The sequence below is a fragment of the Vicugna pacos genome, unplaced genomic scaffold (assembly GCF_048564905.1).
Source record: "Vicugna pacos unplaced genomic scaffold, VicPac4 scaffold_21, whole genome shotgun sequence".
NCBI classification, from domain to species: domain Eukaryota; kingdom Metazoa; phylum Chordata; class Mammalia; order Artiodactyla; family Camelidae; genus Vicugna; species Vicugna pacos.
This window is the reverse complement of record NW_027328742.1, coordinates 19,878,116-19,900,973: the sequence shown is the minus strand read 5'-3', so window position 1 is coordinate 19,900,973 and position 22,858 is coordinate 19,878,116. Positions and strand designations below refer to the sequence as shown.

Here is a 22,858-nt window from a genome sequence, read left to right as displayed (position 1 = left end):
TAGCAGATGCAGCAGAGTTCAGTGGTGGAGAATAAGGGGTCAAATTGCTTAGGTTCAAATCCCAGCTCTACAATCTACTGGGATCTCGGGCTGTCAGCCCCTCTATGACTTAGTTTCCTCATCTTCAGGAGGTTACTGAAAGGATTAAATGTGTTAATATATGCAAAGCACACAAAACAGTGGCTGGCACAGAGTAGATGCTATACTAGTTCTTGCTATTATTAATATTATTAAAGCATTACCATTATGTGATGTAAAACCCTGACCTCAACTAAAAATACCCTAAAAAAAAAACCCTTAGAATTCACTCCATGCAATAATAAAAGTCAAATAACATACCTCAAGTAAATATGTTAGAGCGTATGGGAGAAAATTCCACAAAGTAACAGTGGGATAAAGATGAATGATGTAAGCTGGATCCCAGTCCTCCCCATGTGTGCAAATATAGCTTAATTCATCAGGCAGAGCAACTGTATTGACTATGAGAGGTAAAAAGTTGACTTCTGTTGATGGACACTGCAGCACACATCTGACTTCCTTGCTCTTATGAAGTTCTTCCTTCCAGGAAATGTAGGTGGTGGATTCTTTGTACTGATTCTCCAAGATACCAGCTGGCTGAATAAACAACTGACATCTACAGAAGAAGAAAACAGAAGGGGGGGGAAGTTTTTATTGAGAACTTAAGAAAAAGAATCTCATTAAATCTTCTTGATAACTCTACAAGTTAGGTACTATTATTCCTATTTTTATAGGTGAGAAAAACAAGGTCAAGAAAGGTTAAGAAACATAGCTAACTCATGTAGGAACCTTCTGGGAAAAAAACACTCTGTAAAAAATGACCAAAAAAAAAAAAAGTCATTTCAAATACAAAGCAATTGAGTAAAAATGAGTCTCAAAAAATTCCAAAACATCAAATATACAACAAGAAATTTTCATTCTGGTAAACTCAGTAATATGAATGTATTCCTTTACGTCTTACAAATGGCTTTTTCAGATCTTCAGATAATTAAGAACATGAGATTATTTCTTCCTAGAATATGGACCCTTAAATTACAGAATTAAAATATATATATTATGACCCTTCTATAGCTTAGTACATTCAAGGAAGTACCCACCTATATGAATCTAAAGGGACGTGGAACTCCTCTTCAGGCCTGGCTACTCCAATGCGCTCCAACAGCTTGACATTCTTAACATACTTATAGATGATGAATGAAATAGAGAAATGGTTTTTAATCTGTTGGATAAAAAGACATACAAGTTGTTTTAAAAGATGTAGAAGTTCAGAAGAAAAACGTGAGTTGCACACAATTACTTTTGAATCTAAACATTTTCAACTCCAATAGGGGAAGATATTTTTATGGTAGCTGAAAAATGTTAAGATATTTAAGTGCTATCTATCTACCTACCTATCTAAATATATATGAAACTTGAAACTGTTTAAGTGACAGTTGAAAATTATTAGGATATTCACATGCTTTGTATATTACATACTGAAATTTATTGTTAATTATATTATTTTTCAAATGTGTATTAATTTTTGAGGATTTCAGCCATACTACTATCTTCATTACAACCTTGATTCAGTGTACCATGTGACTAGACAGAAAAGGACAGCAAAGGAAATATGAGGTAAATAAATATAGTGCAACTCTCTTTTCTTGACTACAGTGTAATAGCAAACTATGAGACAACAATGGTCAAAGTTGGAAATCTTTTCATTTTCATCTGATGTTACAGGTAGGAAGAAATGTTCTTTTGCTGACCATATACTGAAATCTAAAATGATGCACAGAAAAAAGAAAAATGGACAATGCCTTAAAGGTAGAAAAAAATATTTACACAGATTAACAAGCTCAAGTTTTTTTTCCCCTCCTCTGGGGAGATCATTCCAATATTCCTTCACACATACTTGAAAAATACAATACAAAGAGATGGAGTGTTATCCTATTTGACAGCCAGCTAGTATTATAATACTCTTTAGTTCTGAATCTTTAAAGGAATAGACAAAAATTCCCATTAATTTTAAACCTAGGAGACAACAAAATGGGAGTGTTTTATCACACTGTAAACCAAATATACTTCAATTTAAAAAACCCAAAAAAACAAAACAAAGCGTGTTTTATCAGCGACTTAAGATGAAGAATATTACAAAAGTATGTTGTAATACAGGAAAGAGCAGTCAGTTCAATCTATTATTTATTTCTGAATAATCAGCATTGACCTAATAAAATTTTACTATATTCCTATATTCAGCCAAATGATTTACTATTTCTTGATATACTAACAGGGCACAATTCACCTTTATGCATTACCTGCAGAGGAGAACGAAGGGTAATTACTTTATTCCCTTCAGCTGCATCAATTTGTACCACGAGTGAGTCAAAATGACTGGCACTGGGATTGTATACATTATACAACCGCCGTCCAGGTCTGGCAACGGGGACTTTTGCAACTTCTGTATATCCATGTGGTGCTAAGTAAGTGAGAAGCATTCCAAATATTAACTTACTTATACTTTTATAAGATACAATCACCAGCAGTACCTCAAAATACCAGAGTGTTCTGCCTCATGACTAGAAATGACGACCACACAAAACGTTTTTCTAAGACACAGGAACTAACAAAGAAAAGAAACTATTATTGTAAAGTTTTTTAACCAAGACAATTTCTCTTGGGGTTTTAAATGTATTAAAACAAACGAAATCCACCTTGTTCCTCATCTTCTCAACTGTATAGCAAAAAAAAAAAAAAAAAAAAGCCCTTTTCTGAGATGGTGATAATTACTGCCAACATTTTAGGACTTGTAAATACAGTTATTTTCTCTTCTCTTTGAGCTCCCATCCTTTCTGAAGCATACTAAATACTGTACTATTTAAGTACAAAGAAATAATCTGGTTTTCTAAAGTAATTCTTAAATTAATCAAGTTAAATTTTCTCAAGTTTAGAGGAAGAAAACAGGTGACAAAAGTTTATCAACTATTTCTTTCAAGCCTTTAGAAATGTTGTCTCTCAAGGTATCTGGAGGAAAATATTTTTCCACACTTTTATCAGAAATAAGCCGACACCAGCAATTCCAAAGGTGCCTTTAAAAATAAAGCAGCATACCAAAGGTCAGAGTGAAGAGGGAGCTTTCTTGACGGCTCAGTATGGACAGTTTCCCTTGATGTGAAGGTTCCATGCTGGCATACTCCAGTTCCAAACTCTGACCAGCATCAAGATCACAAACACCACTTTTCTCAGGGGAGCCCATCACTCTGAGATTATGATGGGGCTGTACCTTAATGGGAACACCTACAGAATTTGTTACTGTAAAAGGCGCCCTGTCTTTTAAAGAGTAGTCAAAAGTAGAAGCAGCGCCCTGTGAAAAACCCTGAAAAGGAACACAACATCACAATAACATTTTTGCAGAGCTCAAATTTTTTTCAAAAATTACACTGTGACTACACTTTATTTAGAAACTAATTTTCAGGACAAAAAAAAATCCACACATCTCAATTCAAAATTCTGTTTGAAATACTGAAAGAAAGAAGCAAACATACCTTTGCTAAATTGTTGAAAACAGTAAGAGAACTTTTGGATACTGTTATATTCATTGTGTCTCCTGAAGAAATACCAACTTCTGTTTGTGGCTCAGGAATTACAATAAAATCATCTCCTGGCATCAAACTTTTATCCTGGACTGGATTGTTCTTTACCTACGGGGATAAACACAAAATAAATGTAACTTATTGGCCAATTAACAATAAAATTAAAATACTCTCAGTAGAGTTAAATGTTCTTAACCTAGTCATTTTATATTAAGACTCCTCAAAAGTCTCATTTTCAAAAATATGCAGTGCTTCACCTTAAATTAGTACAGATCAGCATTCTTTCTTTTGGTGTGTAATCAACACTAGGGAAATGTTCAGAACTGTGCCATGAAACCACTCCAAGTGAGCTAACACATTTATCTCCTGGGCGCTCCCCAGAGAAAGCTACTTTCCCAGTGTCACTTGACTCACGGTCATCATGTGTTGATGAGCACGCTAAGATGACCCTGAAGTCTACACTGATCCTCGCTGGAAATAACATCTGCAATTCCTTTTACTTTTACCAGTAACACCGATAAATAAGTAATACAAGCTTTCAGCCAGCCATCAGATTCCATCCTAGCTTTTGTTCTAATAGCATTTCAAAAGCCTTATAAAATATTCTTTATTAGCCTGCCCGTTCCACAGAGAGGTAGGTCAGAAGTATCACCCCCACTTTACTGAGAGGAAATTGGGACACAGGTTAAATGACTGCTCATCTTTAATATAAGAATCTGCTGAGTCAGCTTCAGTGTCTCTCTCACACCTGAGTCAGGCTGCCCTAGACAGGTGTGCTGTTACAACTTGTAAAGGGTATAATACTTATGTTCCTGTTAATCTAGAGAGACGTGCTTTGGTTTCTAGGATTCTGCAGTACCATAAGGAGATAGCACAGAGAATTCAATTCAAAAATTCTTGAATTTTTTGATGTCTCAAAATGATTGAGTATTCCAAAGAGCTTCATTTACGTGGGTTATATCTATCAGTATGTATCTATGAGAAACTAAACTGAGAACATTTTAAATATTCACTTAAAAACAGTAATTACATGTTAAAACAATATTTTGAAGAGAAGTAAGTGTTAAAAATACACAGTGAGGAGAGGAGCATTTACAAATCTCTTTAGTGGCTGCCTTCAGAGAAGAGAGGGGCACTCTCATTGCTGCTTCTGTATTCATTCCACTGCAAAATGACACAGTCTCTGGAAAACGCCTTCGTATGCTTATGAGAGAATGAGAATGAAAATGATAGATAACGTCTGAATATTATCCTGAAAATAATTTTGATCCCATGATCCTCTGAAAGGGCCTCAAAGATCCTGGACCACATCCTGAGAATCTCTGAACTAGAGAAAATATATAAATGAATGTGCTTAATGTCAGCCTACATAATAATATTTTATGATTTCCTTACAGCAAGCTTTAAATTCCATGGTCTTTTCCCCTCCACTCTTTCAATCAGTGGCTCCCAGACAGCATGGGTCTCATTGTAATAATGAACCTGGAAAGGCACAGAGTTATAATAAGAGAGTCTTTCAAATTTAATTACATATTTCTACATGGAAAATATTAAGCAGTTGTTGCATGTCAATAACAATTTAACAGCACACTTTTGACACAAAGAATATATGTAAAGAGGGTGCATATTCTTTTACTCTCTTACTTTACTGCCATAAACAAATTATTTAGCAAAAGAACCTTAAAAAATGACCAAATAAATAATACTACATAACAACAAATTCTGTTAGAATGTACTATCTATTCTTATATATACTTGCTATGTTCATACAACCAAAAAAAGCTCACTTCTCAATTTTTCAATTGTACTTTTGAGAAGGAGCCGCTGCAAGTACTAAATGATGTGGTCATACCTCTAGTGTCATGTCAGCAGCAGCAGCCATCAGGGAAGTCCAATTCTTAATAGTTCCTGAAAACTTAGACTCCGCCAATAATAAAGGTACAGTTCGATGCCCAAGGCCACATTCTAAGGTAACTTGAACTGACTTCACAACAACAGCACAATTTTCCTCTATCGATGGAGTTTCAATGTCTCTGAAATTCTCTGTTATTTCTGTTGCCATGTCAACACCAAGAAACCAAGAGTTATAATCACTAATGGATTTGATGCCCCAGAGATTTTCTGTTTCCTTAGACACATCTTTGGATTCATCTTCTTTTGCCTTTGGAGACATAGCAGCCATTATTGTCATCACAGTATTAAGAATTATGGGTGAAATCTTCAAAAAAGAAAGCAGGAAAATTTTTAGAATTCTTTCCCAGATGAGAAGAATTAATACATACTACAAAAATTTTTAAGTAACTAATTAAAATTTTAATTACATTAAATTCATAACTAAGGAAAACAAAAGAGAAGAACACACAAAATCATGTGTCAAGTCAACTAACCTCATAACAGTGACCTCTGCCCAGGTTATCTAGAATTAAGTAACTAATGTGTCAACTGTCAAAATCTAAAGTTAATCAATTCAGAGTAAAACAGTGTTACGTGAATAGAAGAATGTAGAAGTGTAATTGAATTTTACATTTTTCACCCAGCTACATTAAACTAAGTGTGTGATCCTCATCAAGATAACACACACGGTATATATGTATGTATGTATGACTAAAACATTATGCTGTACACCAGAAACTGATACAAGATTGTAAACTGACTACACTTTAATAAAAACAAAAAGTAAAAAAATAAAATAGATAAAAAGCGAAGTCCTACTACATACAGCACAGGGAATTATATTCAATACCTTGTAATAGCCTATAATGAAAAAGAATATGAAGAGAATATATACATATGTATAACTGAACCACTCTGCTGTACACCAGAAATTAACACAACATTGCAAACAAACAATACTTCAATAAAAAATTTATAAAAAATGTAAAAAAAGATATACAAACATGGTTTTCATTTTTCTCACTGAAACAGGAAACCTGAGAATCACCACGGACCCCCTTTCACCCTGATTTGCAAATTCTACCTCCTATTATCTCTGGATACTATCTTTGCTCACTTCTTCATTCCAATCATCGTGCCTTAGTTCTACAGCAGTAAAGATTTCTTCTATGTCTGGTCAACACTGTATCAGCCCACCCTCCACATGATTTTCTAAAATTCAAATCTGAGCGTGTCATTCCTATGCTTAAAATCCTCAACAACTTCCCATACCTTCAGGATAAGATTCAAACTCTATTCAGCTTAGGACTCAAAACTTTTTGTGACCTGATGTCCAATCAGTTAGTTACCCATGGTTTTCCAAAGTTTGAGCAATACTGGGTTAAATAAGTTAAGTGGATTCCTTTATTGTTCACTTCTCACAACCCTTCCTCGTTTAGTATGCTAAAATGACACGATTACATCACCAAAAGAAGGATCCAGCATGCACTGCTTCCCAAACTTAACTGAATCCTTTTTCTCCTTGCCTTATTAATGTCACCTATAATTAGTGTTCTGAATCCTACAACTCCACCACGCCATTCTCTCCAGCCATAAGGGATCACCCTCTCAAGTTCTTAAAGGATTTTTCAAACCTTTGCCTTTGGGCATGTTGTCAGTTCTGCTTGGATAACCCTTCCCCTCTTTCTCCATTTAACCTCCCTCAGATTTTCAAAACTCAGTTCAAGAAGCCCCACTTCCTTACAGCTTTCTCTGATGTCCTAGTCTGAGCAGGAGGCTCCTGCCTGTGCTCCCAGCAGCGCCTTGTGCATGCCTCTAGCACTGAAAGCTGTAATCAGTTGACACATTTCTATCTCTCACATATGTCATTAAGTTTTTTGAATGCAGGGAACATGTATCCCTAATGTACAGGACATTTTTTACACACAGCAAAAGCTCAGAAAATGTTTGTTGAATGACTAAAGTGACATATAACGAAACAGAACAATCTCAGCACCTTAACCCATGTCTCAGATAAAGTGCATACAAATTCAAGTTCTTCCCCCCATTTACCACTTTAAGTCTTTAGAAAAGCAAATCTGTTAAAATGCAATCTAAGACTATCTACTATTTAAAATATTGAGAGAAACCTAAGCTGTTATTTACATGGTAATTCAAATGACATTATTTCGAGCCTTCATTTCATCACTACTGGTTATTCACCTATATAATAAAGCTGTTATCAGAATTGCTTTCAATCACCTCAATTTTGTGCCCTTTGGACAGAGAGAGAAATAGACTTTGGAAAGTATTCTGTATCTGTATTGGCCATGAGATCATATTTAAAAACTATGAATGCCACTGAAGAACTGACTGTTTTTTTCAATACTTCAAATGTAACAGAAAAAAAAATCCTAATAATTTATTTCTAGCATATATCTATTATTATAAATATTTTATAAACCAAGTAAAACATTTAATCACATAATTATTAATTCAACCAAATCTTATCTCAAATAAAAACCTAAAAATACATTATTGCAAATAAAATAACAGCAACCTTATTTTCCCATCCTTCCTTCCCATTTCATGTCTGCTCTCCCCTCCAAACCCAAACTCCAACACACATGCAAATATAATAGATAAAAGCTATCCTGATCATTTGTGTACATTTAAAAGTACAGATCACCCTTGAACAACATGGGTTTGAACTGCAGGGATCCACTCATGTATGGATTTCTTCCAATAGTAAATACAATGGTACTACAAGATCTGCAGTTGTTTGGATCCACAAATGCAGATCCTCAGATACGGAGAAATGCAGACACTGAGGAACCGAGTATTCTGAGGGCTCACTACAAAGTTAAACGCACTCCTAATCCCCACATCGTTCAAGGGTCAACTGCACTCTTTCAAAGAAAACAGAAACAAACATTTGCATTAATGAGAATGTTTCTTAATGTTAGAGGTATTTATTCATTACTAAATATGTGAGTAGCATAATGCTATAGATATGACAGACATCAAAAGATAGGAAAAATAATAATTTTCACCCAAATAATACGATAGGCACTAACCTTAATTATAACTTCTTCAACATTAATATCTATATTTTCTTTTCCTGAAGTCCATGCACATTTTTTCATAAATAAAGAACAGGGCTGTAAGATCTAGAAACAAATAAAATTTACTTATGAACATGTCTTACTTAATTTGAGATCTTTAACTATAACCTATTACTAAAATCAAAAAGGCAAATTAAATTATAAGAGACTCTCTTGTGAGGGCTCCTTCAAACTCTAAGTCTATGACCACTGTTAAAGGACTTTAAGCAGTTCTGATCAATTCCTCTAGGCCAAGTTCTTAAGTAATGATGCACATTTACTATTAGAAGCTTAAAATGTTTCCTTTTGCTAAATAAAATTACTTTTAAATGATGCCCTGTGTAAAATACACCTTTAAGATATCTATAAAAGATATGAGCTAAAGACTATGGTAAGATCTTACACTTACAAAAAGGTAAATGAGGAAATGGAACTGGCATTTCATTATAATTTTTATGATCACTAAATCACTCGAAACTGTTAAACAAATAGTTCTGTTAACACCTTTTAAAAATAGACTATATAGTAAAGTAGGTAAATGAATAGTTTCCAGATGATTAACAACATGTCAGTCTTCAATTTCCTCAAAGGTCCTTATCAGAATAAATTTCAAATCTTCAAATTTGATTTATTAAAACCATAAAGCCTATATACTTAAATATCATCAAAGAAATAAATAAAGTAACCTCGCTCTTGAATGCGGGTATTAGTACTGCACAACTTTTCAGTTTTAAAAAAATTAGGATGTGCTTTAAATAGAATGATTAGCATAAGCTTTCTGCTGACATGTCAAAAGAAGATGATCCCAATAAAGAATGTTTCATGATAAAGTATAAACTAAGCTTAGCACTGCATTTCCTTATGCAAGTCACTCTGTCCACAAATTTCTTTTTATTTAAAATAACACTGCAAAAGAGTCACATTAAATAATGATGCTCTTAAACATAAAATTACCAATTTAACATTAAAAATCGGTATGGTAATTAAAATCATATTTTTCAACAATAATGTGAAAGTATAATTGAAGTTAACTTGTAATATAGCAAAACAATCTCTTTCAGTCACATGACTCCAAATGAATTTTTTCATTCATTCATTCATTCATTGGATGTACTGTAGGGAGCAAAAGCAACAGCTGAAGAGGAATGTGGTATTGTACTAAAATTCAAATAGTGTTCGGCGAAAGATGGTATAATGAGAATGAGTTTGGAGGTAGTACACAGTTTTGTCACTAGCAGACATGGCTAAATCAGTTAACATCTTTGCAATTCAACATCCTTTTCCATAAAATCTCAAGCTGGAGTAAATACTCTGAAGTCCTACAGAGCTCTCACATTCTCGATTCTATGAATCAACCATTTCTGCCATCCTTCAATCCAAGCTCAGGATATAAGGTAATTCTTACTGTGGTAATGTTCTTTCCTCTCTTTTCTCTGAGAAAAGGGCAAGCAAGTACTTTAAGGTCTCTCACAGAGGCTTCCATCTTCTGTTCGAGTTGGGATGCTGACAGAGAGAGGTTACACTGGAAGGAGGCTGTCAGAGCAGGAGCATCAGCCTTTGTCAGACTGGCAACAAATACCACTTCTGGATCTGTGATCTTGGCCTTTAAAGTCATATTTGGTCTTACAGAGTCATCTGAAGAAACAAATATAGGAACCATAAACATTCTAGTAAAGTAAACCTTGTCACTTGTGTACATGTTATCTATAATTTGCTAAGTTGCATCTAATATCCTATTATGGATACAGTAAAATTAACAATATTAATAACTGACTGGTTAATATGAATGATAACTGGTTATTAACAAATGCTGGTTATGTGCAATCTGATCCCTGTTGTAAGAGGATCATTCCCACTTTGACCTAACAAAAATAATCTTGTTTTGAAGTTCTTTTTGTCAGAATCAATGTGCATGTATATATATATCTGAATATTACATCACGTTGCAGGAGCAAGGAAGGGGAAATGAGAGGGGAATATCAGGAGGAGGGTAGGAGATCCTGATAAACTAGACAGACCAATATTGTTTGTTTATTTTGATTTCATCCTGAAGTATATACTCCGTGTTGTACAATCTATAGTATAAATACATTAAATGTATATATGAATACAGAGATATCACATGATCACAGTTTAAGAAAGGTAAAAGGAAAAAATAAAATTCTGACCTTCCCAGTAAACAGCAGTTTTCCAATCTTGCTGAGTTGCACATTAGAGAGAAAAATGCCTGACCTTAGACAATTATAATTTAACAGAGAAAATCATTGGTCTATTCGGCAATACTGGAATAAATGGTTTACGGGTCAAGGAGTGGCATCAGCATACATGGAGACCAGACATCTGCAACCCCTCTCCTGACTTGGAAGAGTCTGAGGTGATGTCCAGGGCTGTCACGTTGGGTCCTCCAATACCCTCGCCTTCTGCTTTTATCTGTTTAATTGCTCTTCAATATGCTATAATTCTTCCAAGTATTTTCTTTGAATAAGACTCCCTTTCTATAAAACAGGCTGCCAACCACAGGCTCAGATTATTAACTCCCTCTATTTCTGGATGAGTAAAGAAATGTTAGTGGCAGAGCTGGAACCAGAGCAGAGGTTTCTTGGCCCTGATTCAATATATATACTCCACCTCTCTCTTAAAAATCTATCCTTACTAAAGTTATTCTACTGAATACATTTAAATTCAAAAGAGTAACTTTATATTCTTAAATTATCCAATTCTTTTTTTTTCCTGTGTGTAATTTCTGTTAAAATACATGACAAGTTGTCATCTACAACAGATAAATTCTGCTAACCTTTCTCCATCTTGATTTTTGGCATGACAGTCTGTCGTACTGGAATCTGTGATTCTTTGGCCAGATTTTCTGGACTCTGAGGTACAGCTTTGATAAAGAAATCTGCCACAGTCATCAGAAACTCCACACTGGCACAGACATACAGCTTGTCAAGAACAGCATCAATATGACTTCCATTTTTCCCTTGTTTGTAATTTATGTCAATCATAGAGCTGTTATCTTGGCCATTCTTCTTATCAATCATTCTAAAAAAAAATAAATATACATCCATTATGTTATTCCTGCTAAAACAATTAAAAAGATGAAAAATTTCCTATACATCTTAATAATTCTTCTTTCACCTTTCAGCTTCCAATCTGAACAGAAAACAGATCAGTATTAAGTGGAGTATTAGCTTAATACTCCAGTATTAGTTTAATAGCTAATCAGCAACCAAAATATGGTCCCATAATCTCCACAGCAAAGTTCATGTTAATAAGCAATTACAGAATATTTCATATAGAGAAACAAATCAATGACTGCTGAAAGGAAGTTTGGCAATTAGCAAAATGAGCCCCCAAAAATTTAAAAGACAATCTCTTTACATTATTTTACAAAATAAAACATCCCTGAAGGAATTTATCTCCAAAGATCATCCTATACAATTGAGCGGTGAAGGCTACCCCAGGACATGCAATTTGCAAAAGAGAAAAGCTGGTTGCATGAAAGCACTCTGTCCTCATTTACTCACTTCTTAGAAAAACAAAGGGCTCAGAAATACCCAGCATACATTCAATGGAATCCAACTTTAGGTAACAACATACTTTTTCTCCAAAAAACATCAAGGACAAAAATATTATGCATCTCATTATGTGAGAAAGGAATAAAAATATAATTAGGCTATTGAAGTTGCATATTTCTCTATTTCTCACTTGATAGTAAGGTGATATAAATTAATCTTTCAAAAATGGGTTGATAACATGAAAATTAGGGATTCCATTTCTACTGAAAGTTTTAAAAAAATTTCACAGAATTGTTTTAAAATATATAGACAAAATAAATAAGACAAAGAAAAATATTAAACTTTAAGGGTTTTTGAAAAAAGATTCTGCTTACTGGGAACAATTTAGAAAAATATATTACCAATGAACCATACCATGCGGATTTAATTATTAAAATTCTTGTATTTTCTTAGTTTCCACTTTTAAGACAGGATTTTATTACTAAACTTCCCTTTAATTCAAACTTTAAAGCAACAGAATGTGAAACAGCAATACTTCATGATGCACTTCAAACTGAAATATGACCAAAGACCTCTTCTGATAACCCCAAGGAACAGGATCCCAGAAAGGATGATCATGAGACCCCTTCAGACAATCTCAAGCCCAGCGATCAATGCCTGGCAGCCATGCCAGGTGCAACGCCAGCCTTACATAATGTACAGCAAGTTCAGAGATGACAAACCTTGATGTTGCTCTCTCAATTCCTTCCCTGAGATCATCAAGGGTGCATGTCTTAAGCTTAAGGTTGACATTCATTGAGCCATCCTTAAACATCTTCCCTCCAGAGGCCATAAGGTGCAGCCTGAGTTCGCCAAGCTGGAAACTGTCATTATGAAATGAAAGTTTGGACTCCTGTGGTGTATTTTACAAGCAAAAGAATCAATTATCTTCAAGTGCTATGTAATTGCTTCTAAACCTATTTCTTAACTCAGAAATCAAAAGCAAATCCATACCACAAATTTTTAAAGTATGGGTGTTAAAACACAAAAGTGGAAAGAGTAATACACATGTTTGTGATTGTGTAAGTACATACAAATAAATACGTAAGAGTGTGTGTGGATACTTGACAATAGTTAACATATAAAAATTTCTGATTTACAATTCAATGCAAATACAAATAATCAGGAAATTGGCAATCAATCATTCTAACCTATAAATATTTAATGAGTTCTTCTATAAAAAGCAATGTGATAGGAAGCATGGGCCTTATAAGAAAGGATAAGGCAAGGTAGGTGATCTCAGTGAGCTTATAACCTAACTGAGAAAGCAAAATAGAAATACATTACAGGGAACATCAAGAAGGTGAGAACTAACTGAGCCTCAGACACTGAGTGGAATCAGACAGTCGAAGAGGAGTTAAAAGACACTCCAAACGGGGAAAAGACATGAGCAAACAATTCAAGATGCTCTCAGGGCACAAGGTACACGTTGGCATCTTAGGCTTAAATATTCCAAAATATTCCAATAAAAGAAAGGTAGGGAATGAGTTCTAGAAAGAAATATGGAGGCCTAATCAAAGTCTCAAATCCTAAACTAAAAGATTAAAACTTTTTGTATTGGAAAAAACACCTCAGTCTTTATTCCACCATAACACATAGCTCCAAATTGTTTAGGTATTCCCAGGTATTAAAAGAACAAAACCCAACCAACCAACTTAAAAAAGATATATAAATCTTCAGGGAAGTAAAAGATGATTAGTCATAATTGCTCACTACAGACCAGGGCATTGATATAAGCAGTACTGGTGATGGGTAATTCTTAGTACACTGGTTGTAACTCCGTATCTTCTCTCACTCAAAAGAATACACTGGATGTAAGTGGGTCAGAATGAATTTATTATTGGAAAACTTGGAATGCCTTTAATTTATAAAAGTGTAAATAAATAACTCACAAAATCGAGATCTGTAACTATTCACAGCAATGACCAGTGACACATCTACTGATCACAATGTAACAGTGTTTGTGGTATGGTTACTGAAGTAGACAACTTGGAGCCACTGAATGGTTTTTTTTTAATTAATTAAAATTCACATAACACTGAAGGTTGTCTAAGTAGAATGAGAAGTTGTAAATGGCTACATGAGACTGACTGAGGAAACTGAATTTGTGCCAGTATCTAGGACGGATGAAAGGAAAACGTGCACCTAACAAGGATGCCACTGCAGTGCTGTAAGTGTGAGCCAAGACGTTTCAAATAAAGCAGCAATGATTATTGCCAGGAAAGAACAAATGTTCACTCAAAGAAAAAACTGACAGTACTCGGTGTCTGAATGAATGAAGAAGGTCAACAAAGAAGAAGTAAAAGAAGACGCTGAGATCTAAGGCTGTGGAACCAGGAGAATGACAGCATCTTAAGCGAAGCAAAGAAAACAGTTAACTGTTCATTCTCCATTAGGTCATTTTCTGATCTCTTCATTAACATTAAACATTAGAAATTAAGGCAATCCATTGTACAAGCGACAGATTCTAGTCCAAGGCTCAACAGTAACAATGGATGAATACTGTGTAACTTTTACAAAACAATATGAAATGTAAGATAACATACAAATGGACATTAAAAACAGATATAATACCATAATCAGTGCATATTATGGGTATTATATGACATGTGTATTATAAGTTATTATGATATAACATTAACTGATATAATCAAAATGATTTATTAAAGGACACTATCTATATAATAAAAAGACTGCTTTCTAAAAACATCATTGACATATTATGTGGTTCAAATCATTATGGCACTAGACCTTGGTTCTTAAATTCACTAATCAGTACCCTTAATATGTAACTACTACATACAAAATTTACTCAGTAGAAACACAATTAATGTTTGTATATCATGGATAATTATAAATTTTAAAATTCAAAGGTTCCAATGCCACTACTGAATTACTTTCCTTAAACAGTTAAATATGCATATATATCTAGCTATATTAAAGAACTGCACATGTAATTAATTATTCATATATAAAATTCTTCTCATAAAGATAGGTCTAAGTGTGTTAGTGCTGATATTACTTGGAAAGAAGTAAAAACTTTCCCTTAGCCTAGTAAGATTAGAAACACTAACAAAGTGAGGACAGAAAACAAGACCAATGTAATACTGCAGGCCAAACAGAATATAATATTCATATCGAGTTTTAAATGAATAGTCACATCAAAAAATGACAATATTCTGAAGTTGAATATCAAGAACTAAGGACTTATTCCTAGATACAGAAATTAATTACATACCTGGGTGATATCATTGTTATAAAGGACAATGGAAAGAGATTCAAAGTGAAAGTCAAACTGGAGAGTGACATCCTGATCCAAAGAAAGCTTTGAGTCTGGCAAATCTTGTTCTGATGGTTCAAATATAAACATGAAAATTGAAAAGCTTTTAAGTAGGTATATAATTTTATACGTTTTAAAAAACAGTATAATAACTTATTATTCTAAATTTATATCATACTTCCTAGAATTCTTTAAGTCACTACAAGGCAATTAACAAAAATGGCAATGTATTCCATTGATATTTAGTACAGACCAAAGTGACAGAACAACTATCTACATTGAAAAAAAAGAGAGGGCCTTGTAAAGAGTATCAAGACAACGTTTTTTTAAAAGCCCTTCCAGAGCAAGACTACTTTGTTATAGTTTATAATTATCAAAGCATGTCACTTAACTGGTTACAAGCCATTCTCAAGAGATTATGAAATCAGAGCAACAGAAAAGTAAAATACTTTGTCCTAGAACAGACAGCTAGTCAGTAAAAGACTGTCTGCTAGTGTAATGCACTCCTCACTAATTAAGTAACTTAATTAGGTAATTAAAAAATTACCTTTATCACCCAATCCATTACCTTTACAAGCAGAACAGAATAGAAATTAAAAGCAGAGTCAAAGAGAGTGCAAATACAATGTGGGACACAGGGTCTCTGGGATTCTGAGGTGAAGAGACTTTGAGAAGTAATTTAGACTTTTCCCTCATCTTTAGGCAGAAACTTTTTAGACAAAGAATAGATATTGCTTTCAATCACTCTTACAAAATGATTCTATAATCTCTTTTGAAGACTGATTCTACGATCATTTATAGGAAATCTATCCTTACAAGTTACTGGAAGAGCAAACACTGCAGAACTTCCGCCACATAAAGGCTTCTCCAAGTCGGAAGACTCTGGGGTTTTTCCCTCACTTTTCCTGAAAATAATTTACATTCCAGGTTACATTCATTACAACCTGTCCTGGGGCCAAGAGGGTGACCTCCACCAGTAACTGACTAACAGGAGGCACAGGAGTCAGCCACCTGAGAAGCAAGATGGTGGAGCAGAAGGACGCTTGTAGCTCACCCTCTCCCACAGATACACTAAAACTCACATCTATGGACCCGTTGAGCCAATCAGAGCACCTGTCGAACTCCGACAGAACATCGCCCTCTTCGAAAGACAAAGATGCCAAAAACCTGGTAGGAGAAAAGGAAAAAAGAAAGAAGAAAAAGCAAAACAGTGCAGGACTGGTCCCGCGGGGAGGGAGCAGCAAAGGAGGAATAGCACTTGTTCGCTGGGTCTCCCCCCTCCAACAGAGAAGCCAATCGTAAGGGAGCATTTAATACCAACACAGAAAGGTATGGCTGCCCGTCACTGCCCACCAAGCCAGCCTCTGCCCTGTGGTGTGATTTCTGTCTTGTTGTCCTAAATGCCCAAGTTAATGTGGCCCGCTTTGAACACTCAAGCCACCTCAGACTTCAGACTCATGAGTTAAGCACATCTTCCTCCTTCCCCTCACTTCCATCCCTCCTTCTTTTTCTCTTTCTCTCTCTCTCTCCTTTGTCATTCATTCACTTAGCTTATAAGGCCACTTCATACAGCCTCAAGGACCGAGTGATGCCTTCTCTCTCCAATTCCAAGTCCACACTGCACACACTGAGTAGGCCATCTTTTCTCCAGCCAGCTGTGCCTGTCTTAGGTTGTCCTCCTCTGAGGATCTTACCCGTCACTGGCTATCCAGCCGTCCATGCTGGACACATTGGGTAGGCCATCTCCAGTCCAGCCGGCTGTGCCTGTCTTAGGTTGTCATCCTCTGAGGATCTTACCCGTCACTGGCTATCCAGCCATCCATGCTGGACACATTGGGTAGGCCATCTCTTGCCCAGCCGGCTGTGCCTGTCTTAGGTTGTCCTCCTCTGAGGATCTTACCCGTCATTGGCTATCCAGCCGTCCACGCTGGACACATTGGGTAGGCCATCTCTTGCCCAGCCGGCTGTGCCTGTCTTAGGTTGTCCTCCTCTGAGGATCTTACCCATCACTGGCTATCCAGCCGTCCATGCTGGACACATTGAGTAGGCCATCTCTTGCCCAGCCGGCTGTGCCTGTCTTAGGTTGTCCTCCTCTGAGGATCTTACCCGTCACTGGCTATCCAGCCGTCTATGCTGGACACATTGGGCAGGCCATCTCCAGTCCAGCCGGCTGTGCCTGTCTTAGGTTGTCCTCCTCTGAGGATCTTACCCGTCACTGGCTATCCAGACGTCTATGCTGGACACATTGGGTAGGCCATCTCTTGCCCAGCCGGCTGTGCCTGTCTTAGGTTGTCCTCCTCTGAGGATCTTACCCATCACTGGCTATCCAGCCGTCCATGCTGGACACATTGAGTAGGCCATCTCTTGCCCAGCCGGCTGTGCCTGTCTTAGGTTGTCCTCCTCTGAGGATCTTACCCGTCACTGGCTATCCAGCCGTCTATGCTGGACACATTGGGCAGGCCATCTCCAGTCCAGCCGGCTGTGCCTGTCTTAGGTTGTCCTCCTCTGAGGATCTTACCCGTCACTGGCTATCCAGCCATCCATGCTGGACACATTGGGTAGGCCATCTCTTGCCCAGCCGGCTGTGCCTGTCTTAGGTTGTCCTCCTCTGAGGATCTTACCCGTCATTGGCTATCCAGCCGTCCACGCTGGACACATTGGGTAGGCCATCTCTTGCCCAGCCGGCTGTGCCTGTCTTAGGTTGTCCTCCTCTGAGGATCTTACCCATCACTGGCTATCCAGCCGTCCATGCTGGACACATTGAGTAGGCCATCTCTTGCCCAGCCGGCTGTGCCTGTCTTAGGTTGTCCTCCTCTGAGGATCTTACCCGTCATTGGCTATCCAGCCGTCCATGCTGGACACATTGGGTAGGCCATCTCCGGTCCAGCCGGCTGTGCCTGTCTTAGGTTGTCCTCCTCTGAGGATCTTACCCGTCATTGGCTATCCAGCCGTCCACGCTGGACACATTGGGTAGGCCATCTCTTGCCCAGCCGGCTGTGCCTGTCTTAGGTTGTCCTCCTCTGAGGATCTTACCCGTCACTGGCTATCCAGCCGTCCACGCTGGACACATTGAGTAGGCCATCTCTTGCCCAGCCGGCTGTGCCTGTCTTAGGTTGTCCTCCTCTGAGGATCTTACCCGTCACTGGCTATCCAGCCGTCCATGCTGGACACATTGAGTAGGCCATCTCTTGCCCAGCCAGCTGTGCCTGTCTTAGGTTGTCCTCCTCTGAGGATCTTACCCGTCATTGGCTATCCAGCCGTCCATGCTGGACACATTGGGTAGGCCATCTCCGGTCCAGCCGGCTGTGCCTGTCTTAGGTTGTCCTCCTCTGAGGATCTTACCCGTCACTGGCTATCCAGCCGTCCATGCTGGACACATTGGGTAGGCCATCTCTTGCCCAGCCGGCTGTGCCTGTCTTAGGTTGTCCTCCTCTGAGGATCTTACCCGTCATTGGCTATCCAGCCGTCCACGCTGGACACATTGGGTAGGCCATCTCTTGCCCAGCCGGCTGTGCCTGTCTTAGGTTGTCCTCCTCTGAGGATCTTACCCGTCACTGGCTATCCAGCCGTCCATGCTGGACACATTAAGTAGGCATCTCATTCAGCCAGCTATGTGACATTTCTCACAGCTTGTTTATCAGTTCAACCCATGGTTTGTTCTCTACAGCCTTCAGGCAGGGCCTACAGTTTCCTGATAGCCAGTTGTTGTCTAATATCAACAACCACCCGTCACTTATACTTTTCGTGCCTTTTGCCTTTATGCCTCAGGACATCGGCTCAATTCACCTTCCAGAAATTGAATTTGCCTGTCCTCCACTATGATATCTCAAAAAGACCTCAGCTTTATCTTAAGACTCAGCTGTCTCTACCATCTGAGATCTCTTGATCTAGTCAGGGCTACAAATCCCAACTCTGGCATTTAGAAATGGGATAAAGATGGGAAGGATGATAAAGCTGGAGAAAGGAATTAACATTTGTTTCCCCCCCACTATGTGCCTGGCTCTGGGCCCGGCCCTGACACATCAGAGGTTTCCATTCTACTTCTGAAGAACAGCAGGGAGGTTGGAGACGATACTTCCACTATCTGTGACTTTGGGTTAGGAAATAACTCTCTCCATCAAGATCCCAAGTGTTTTCATTCATGAAAACTAACCCACTTCCTTGAATTACTGATTTTCAGTTGCAGGTCTGAGAATTGAGGAATATCTGTAATGAAATTTTGACCCATCTACAACAAAATAAGAAAAATAAGGGCAACAAAACGCATTTATCCATAGGCTAAAATAGTCTATGTAAAGGGTTACCCTTTGTTCTGAGACCACAGTGGAACAATATGTTAAGATGGAGCAAAGTGATTCCTTATTGGAAAAATTGAATACAGCCAAAATTATCCTTCAGAATTTCTTATGAAGGTACAAAAATGAAGTCCAAGCCAATCACAGCCTAATTTTCCCACAGCATGGAATAGATTGCTAATCCTATGGTTGAGTGTATCTGATGAAATAATTGGGCTTCCTTTACGTGTCATGATGTTTTCAAAAACAAACCTCTTAAAGACCTGAATGACACATAGCTGAGGGACATGGGACTGCAGACTCAGGGAAACAGAAGATTCACTGTACACCCAGACCTGCTAGGAGAAGGGAAGATTCGCACCTTCCATGCCTTCATCAGTCCAGAGTACATGCTCAGTAAGTGGAAACAGAACAGCCGACAGACTGTCCCACACTCTTTAAAGTGTGTACTTTTGAACGTATATGGTTGAAGAGAAGTCACAAAAGTTAAACGGCTATATGACACTTTGTCCTTTCATTGTTGTGTTTTAGTTTTTGGTGGGGGAAAAAAAAACAAAAAACCTTCCTTTCATGACATGAGGTTAAGATCAAATAAAACTTTTAGTAAAAAAGGAGTTCGAAAAATAAAACATTGACAGCCTTGTATCAATCTCCAAACCCTTTTAAAGGATACTTGTTTGTGAAATTCAGATCTCTGAATATGCAAGTTATAAACTTAATATTAGAATAGTAAGCAGCTGCCATAGGAAACACGGGGGGGGGGGGGAGTTGCAGCCAATATCCTAAGGTCAAACCTGGATTCCTAAAGAAATGATCCATCTAAAGACTTCTTTTCAAGAGTGCTGAATTTAAACACCATTACTTTTAACCTATTTTTCTAACTTTCCATGGTTCCTTCTCATAGCATAGTTGAAAATTTAGCAAAAGAATAGATTTACCGTGTCAAAATCTAGTTCTCACCCCACTCAGATAAACCTACTCCACTCCACCTCAAACTCCACATCTAGCCCCTCAGCCAAAACCTCAGAGTCATTTTTGCATGTTCCTTCTCCTTCATCCACTTCCAATCCAACAGAGAATCTTGCCCATTCTCTCCTTAAACCAGATCCAGATTCCAACACCTGCTCACCACCTCCAACCCACAAGGGACTGTGCAGATTATCACAACAGCTTCCTCACTGGCCTTGCTGGTTCAACCCTCGTCTACTCAGCACAGCAGCCTCAGCACCTCTACTAATGCTTAAGTTAGATCAACATTTATCTGCTCAAAACCTAAAAGTGGCTCCACATCATTCAGAATCCCAAGTTCTTACTCTGGCCAACAAGAGTGACTTGACACATGTATCTCACATACTTCTCTGACCTCATCTCTTGCTGCTACTGTTTCATGAACTTAGGACAGTGTCTGGCAGAAGGCAGCTGTTAGACAATGGGTATCCGGCTCTGTTATCACTAGCGTTACTTCCATTACTGCTACTGTTACTCCCAGCACTGTTTTGTCACCCACCACTTGCTCCCCTCCAGCCACACCACCTTTCTTGCTGCCCCCAAACACACAAAGTGGAGTTCTGCCTTTACACTCTGCATTTACTGTTCCCCTTGACAAGAACACCCTTTTCCCCAGATATCATCCAGACCTTTCCAGGCTATCTGCAGGACTTCCTCACTCACCACCTTCAGCTCAAATACTCACTCAGTACGTCCTTCTCTGACTACTCTATTTTAAAATTGCAACTGCTCCCTCTAACCATGACACCCCATCCCCTTTCCTTGTTTAATTGTTTTCCTTACAGCAACTACCACCTTCTAGTACAATATATAGTATCTATTTTTTGTTGTTGTTTATACTTGTCTCTCTATATTTTAACATAAGCTCCAAGAGGGTAGTGATTTTGTACATTTTGTTTACTTCTGTATACTGGCTAGCAGATAATAAATATTTGTTGAACAAATAACATTCAATTATTATATTCAGATAATCAAAAACCACTAACAATTTACTGAATTTAATATCCATTCATGTATTTTTAAAACTCCTTAGAAAACTAGAAATATTAGGGTATTCTCTCAATCAGACAAAGGTAGCTTTAAAAAAATTCTACAGGTAAGGTAACATTTAGTAGTGAAATATAACATTCCTTCCCCCAAGGCTGAGAATTTAACAAGGATATCCACTCTCACCATTTCTATTCAATATGGCACTGGAGGTCTGAGCTAATGAAATAAGGCAAAAAGAATAAAAGGCATTAATATTATCAAAGATGAAGTTAAACTGTTTCATTCAAAGATGATGACTGTCTCTGTAGAAAATCCAAAAGAATCTATAAAATGTTAGGACTAGTGAGTGAATTTAACAGTATCACAGGGTATAAAGTCAACACCCCAAAATTCATTTTACTTTTAAAGACTAACAACAAACACTTGAAATATAAAATTTTAAAATATCATTTATATCCTCAAAAAATTAAACACAGGATTACCATATGATTCAGTAATTCCACCTCTCATATGTAAACAAAAGGATTGGAAATAGAGACTTGAACAAGTATCTGTACACCAATCTTCATGGCAGCATTATTCATAATAAACAAAAGATGAAAATAATGTCCATTTATACATGACTGGATAAGCAAAATCTGGTATTATATATAGTAGAACATTATTACACAGTCTGAGAAAGGAATGAAATTATGACACATGCTACAACATGGACAGGTGTTAAAGGCACTGTGCTAAGTGAAATGAAGCAGAAGGACAAATATTGTATGAGTCCATGTATATGAGGTGCCTAGAACAGTCAAATCATACAGATAGAATGTAGAATGGTAGTTTCCAGGGCTAAGCAAGGGAATGGAGAGCTATTATTTAATGGATACAGAGTTCCAGAGTAGGATGATAAAAAAGTTCTGGAGCTGGAGAGCAGTGATGGTTGTACAACAACGTGGATGTACTTAATGCCACTGAACAATACATTCAAAAATGGTTAAAATGGTATATTTTATATTATATGTAGTATCACAATAAAAAATATCATTTATAAAATCATCAAATGCCTAGGAATAAAATTAATAAAAGATGTGCAAATCCTCCACCCTAAAAACTACAAACATGGCTGAGAGAATTTTCCAAAGACATGCATAAATGGAGAGAATTACTACATTTA

General features: G+C 37.2%; 1 protein-coding gene and 1 long non-coding RNA gene across 2 annotated transcripts in view; one reads left to right on the top strand and one right to left on the bottom strand.

Annotated features, from left to right (window-relative positions):
* LOC116278521 (intermembrane lipid transfer protein VPS13C-like) overlaps positions 1-15,490 on the bottom strand; it is a 61,430-nt gene extending 45,940 nt beyond the window's left edge. The window contains 12 exon segments of the mRNA XM_072957646.1: positions 340-634; positions 1,116-1,237; positions 2,316-2,476; positions 3,109-3,373; positions 3,543-3,698; positions 4,986-5,072; positions 5,443-5,808; positions 8,540-8,632; positions 9,972-10,201; positions 11,361-11,605; positions 12,804-12,973; positions 15,359-15,490. Of these exon segments, the coding sequence (XP_072813747.1) occupies positions 340-634; positions 1,116-1,237; positions 2,316-2,476; positions 3,109-3,373; positions 3,543-3,698; positions 4,986-5,072; positions 5,443-5,808; positions 8,540-8,632; positions 9,972-10,201; positions 11,361-11,605; positions 12,804-12,973; positions 15,359-15,490 (2,322 nt within the window).
* A 1,541-nt stretch (positions 15,491-17,031) lies between these two features.
* LOC140694538 (uncharacterized) lies at positions 17,032-19,201 on the top strand. Its single transcript, XR_012070147.1, has 4 exons — positions 17,032-17,173; positions 17,277-17,379; positions 17,895-18,512; positions 18,616-19,201. It is a non-coding gene; the product is annotated as an uncharacterized lncRNA (long non-coding RNA).
* Positions 19,202-22,858: the final 3,657 nt, after the last annotated feature.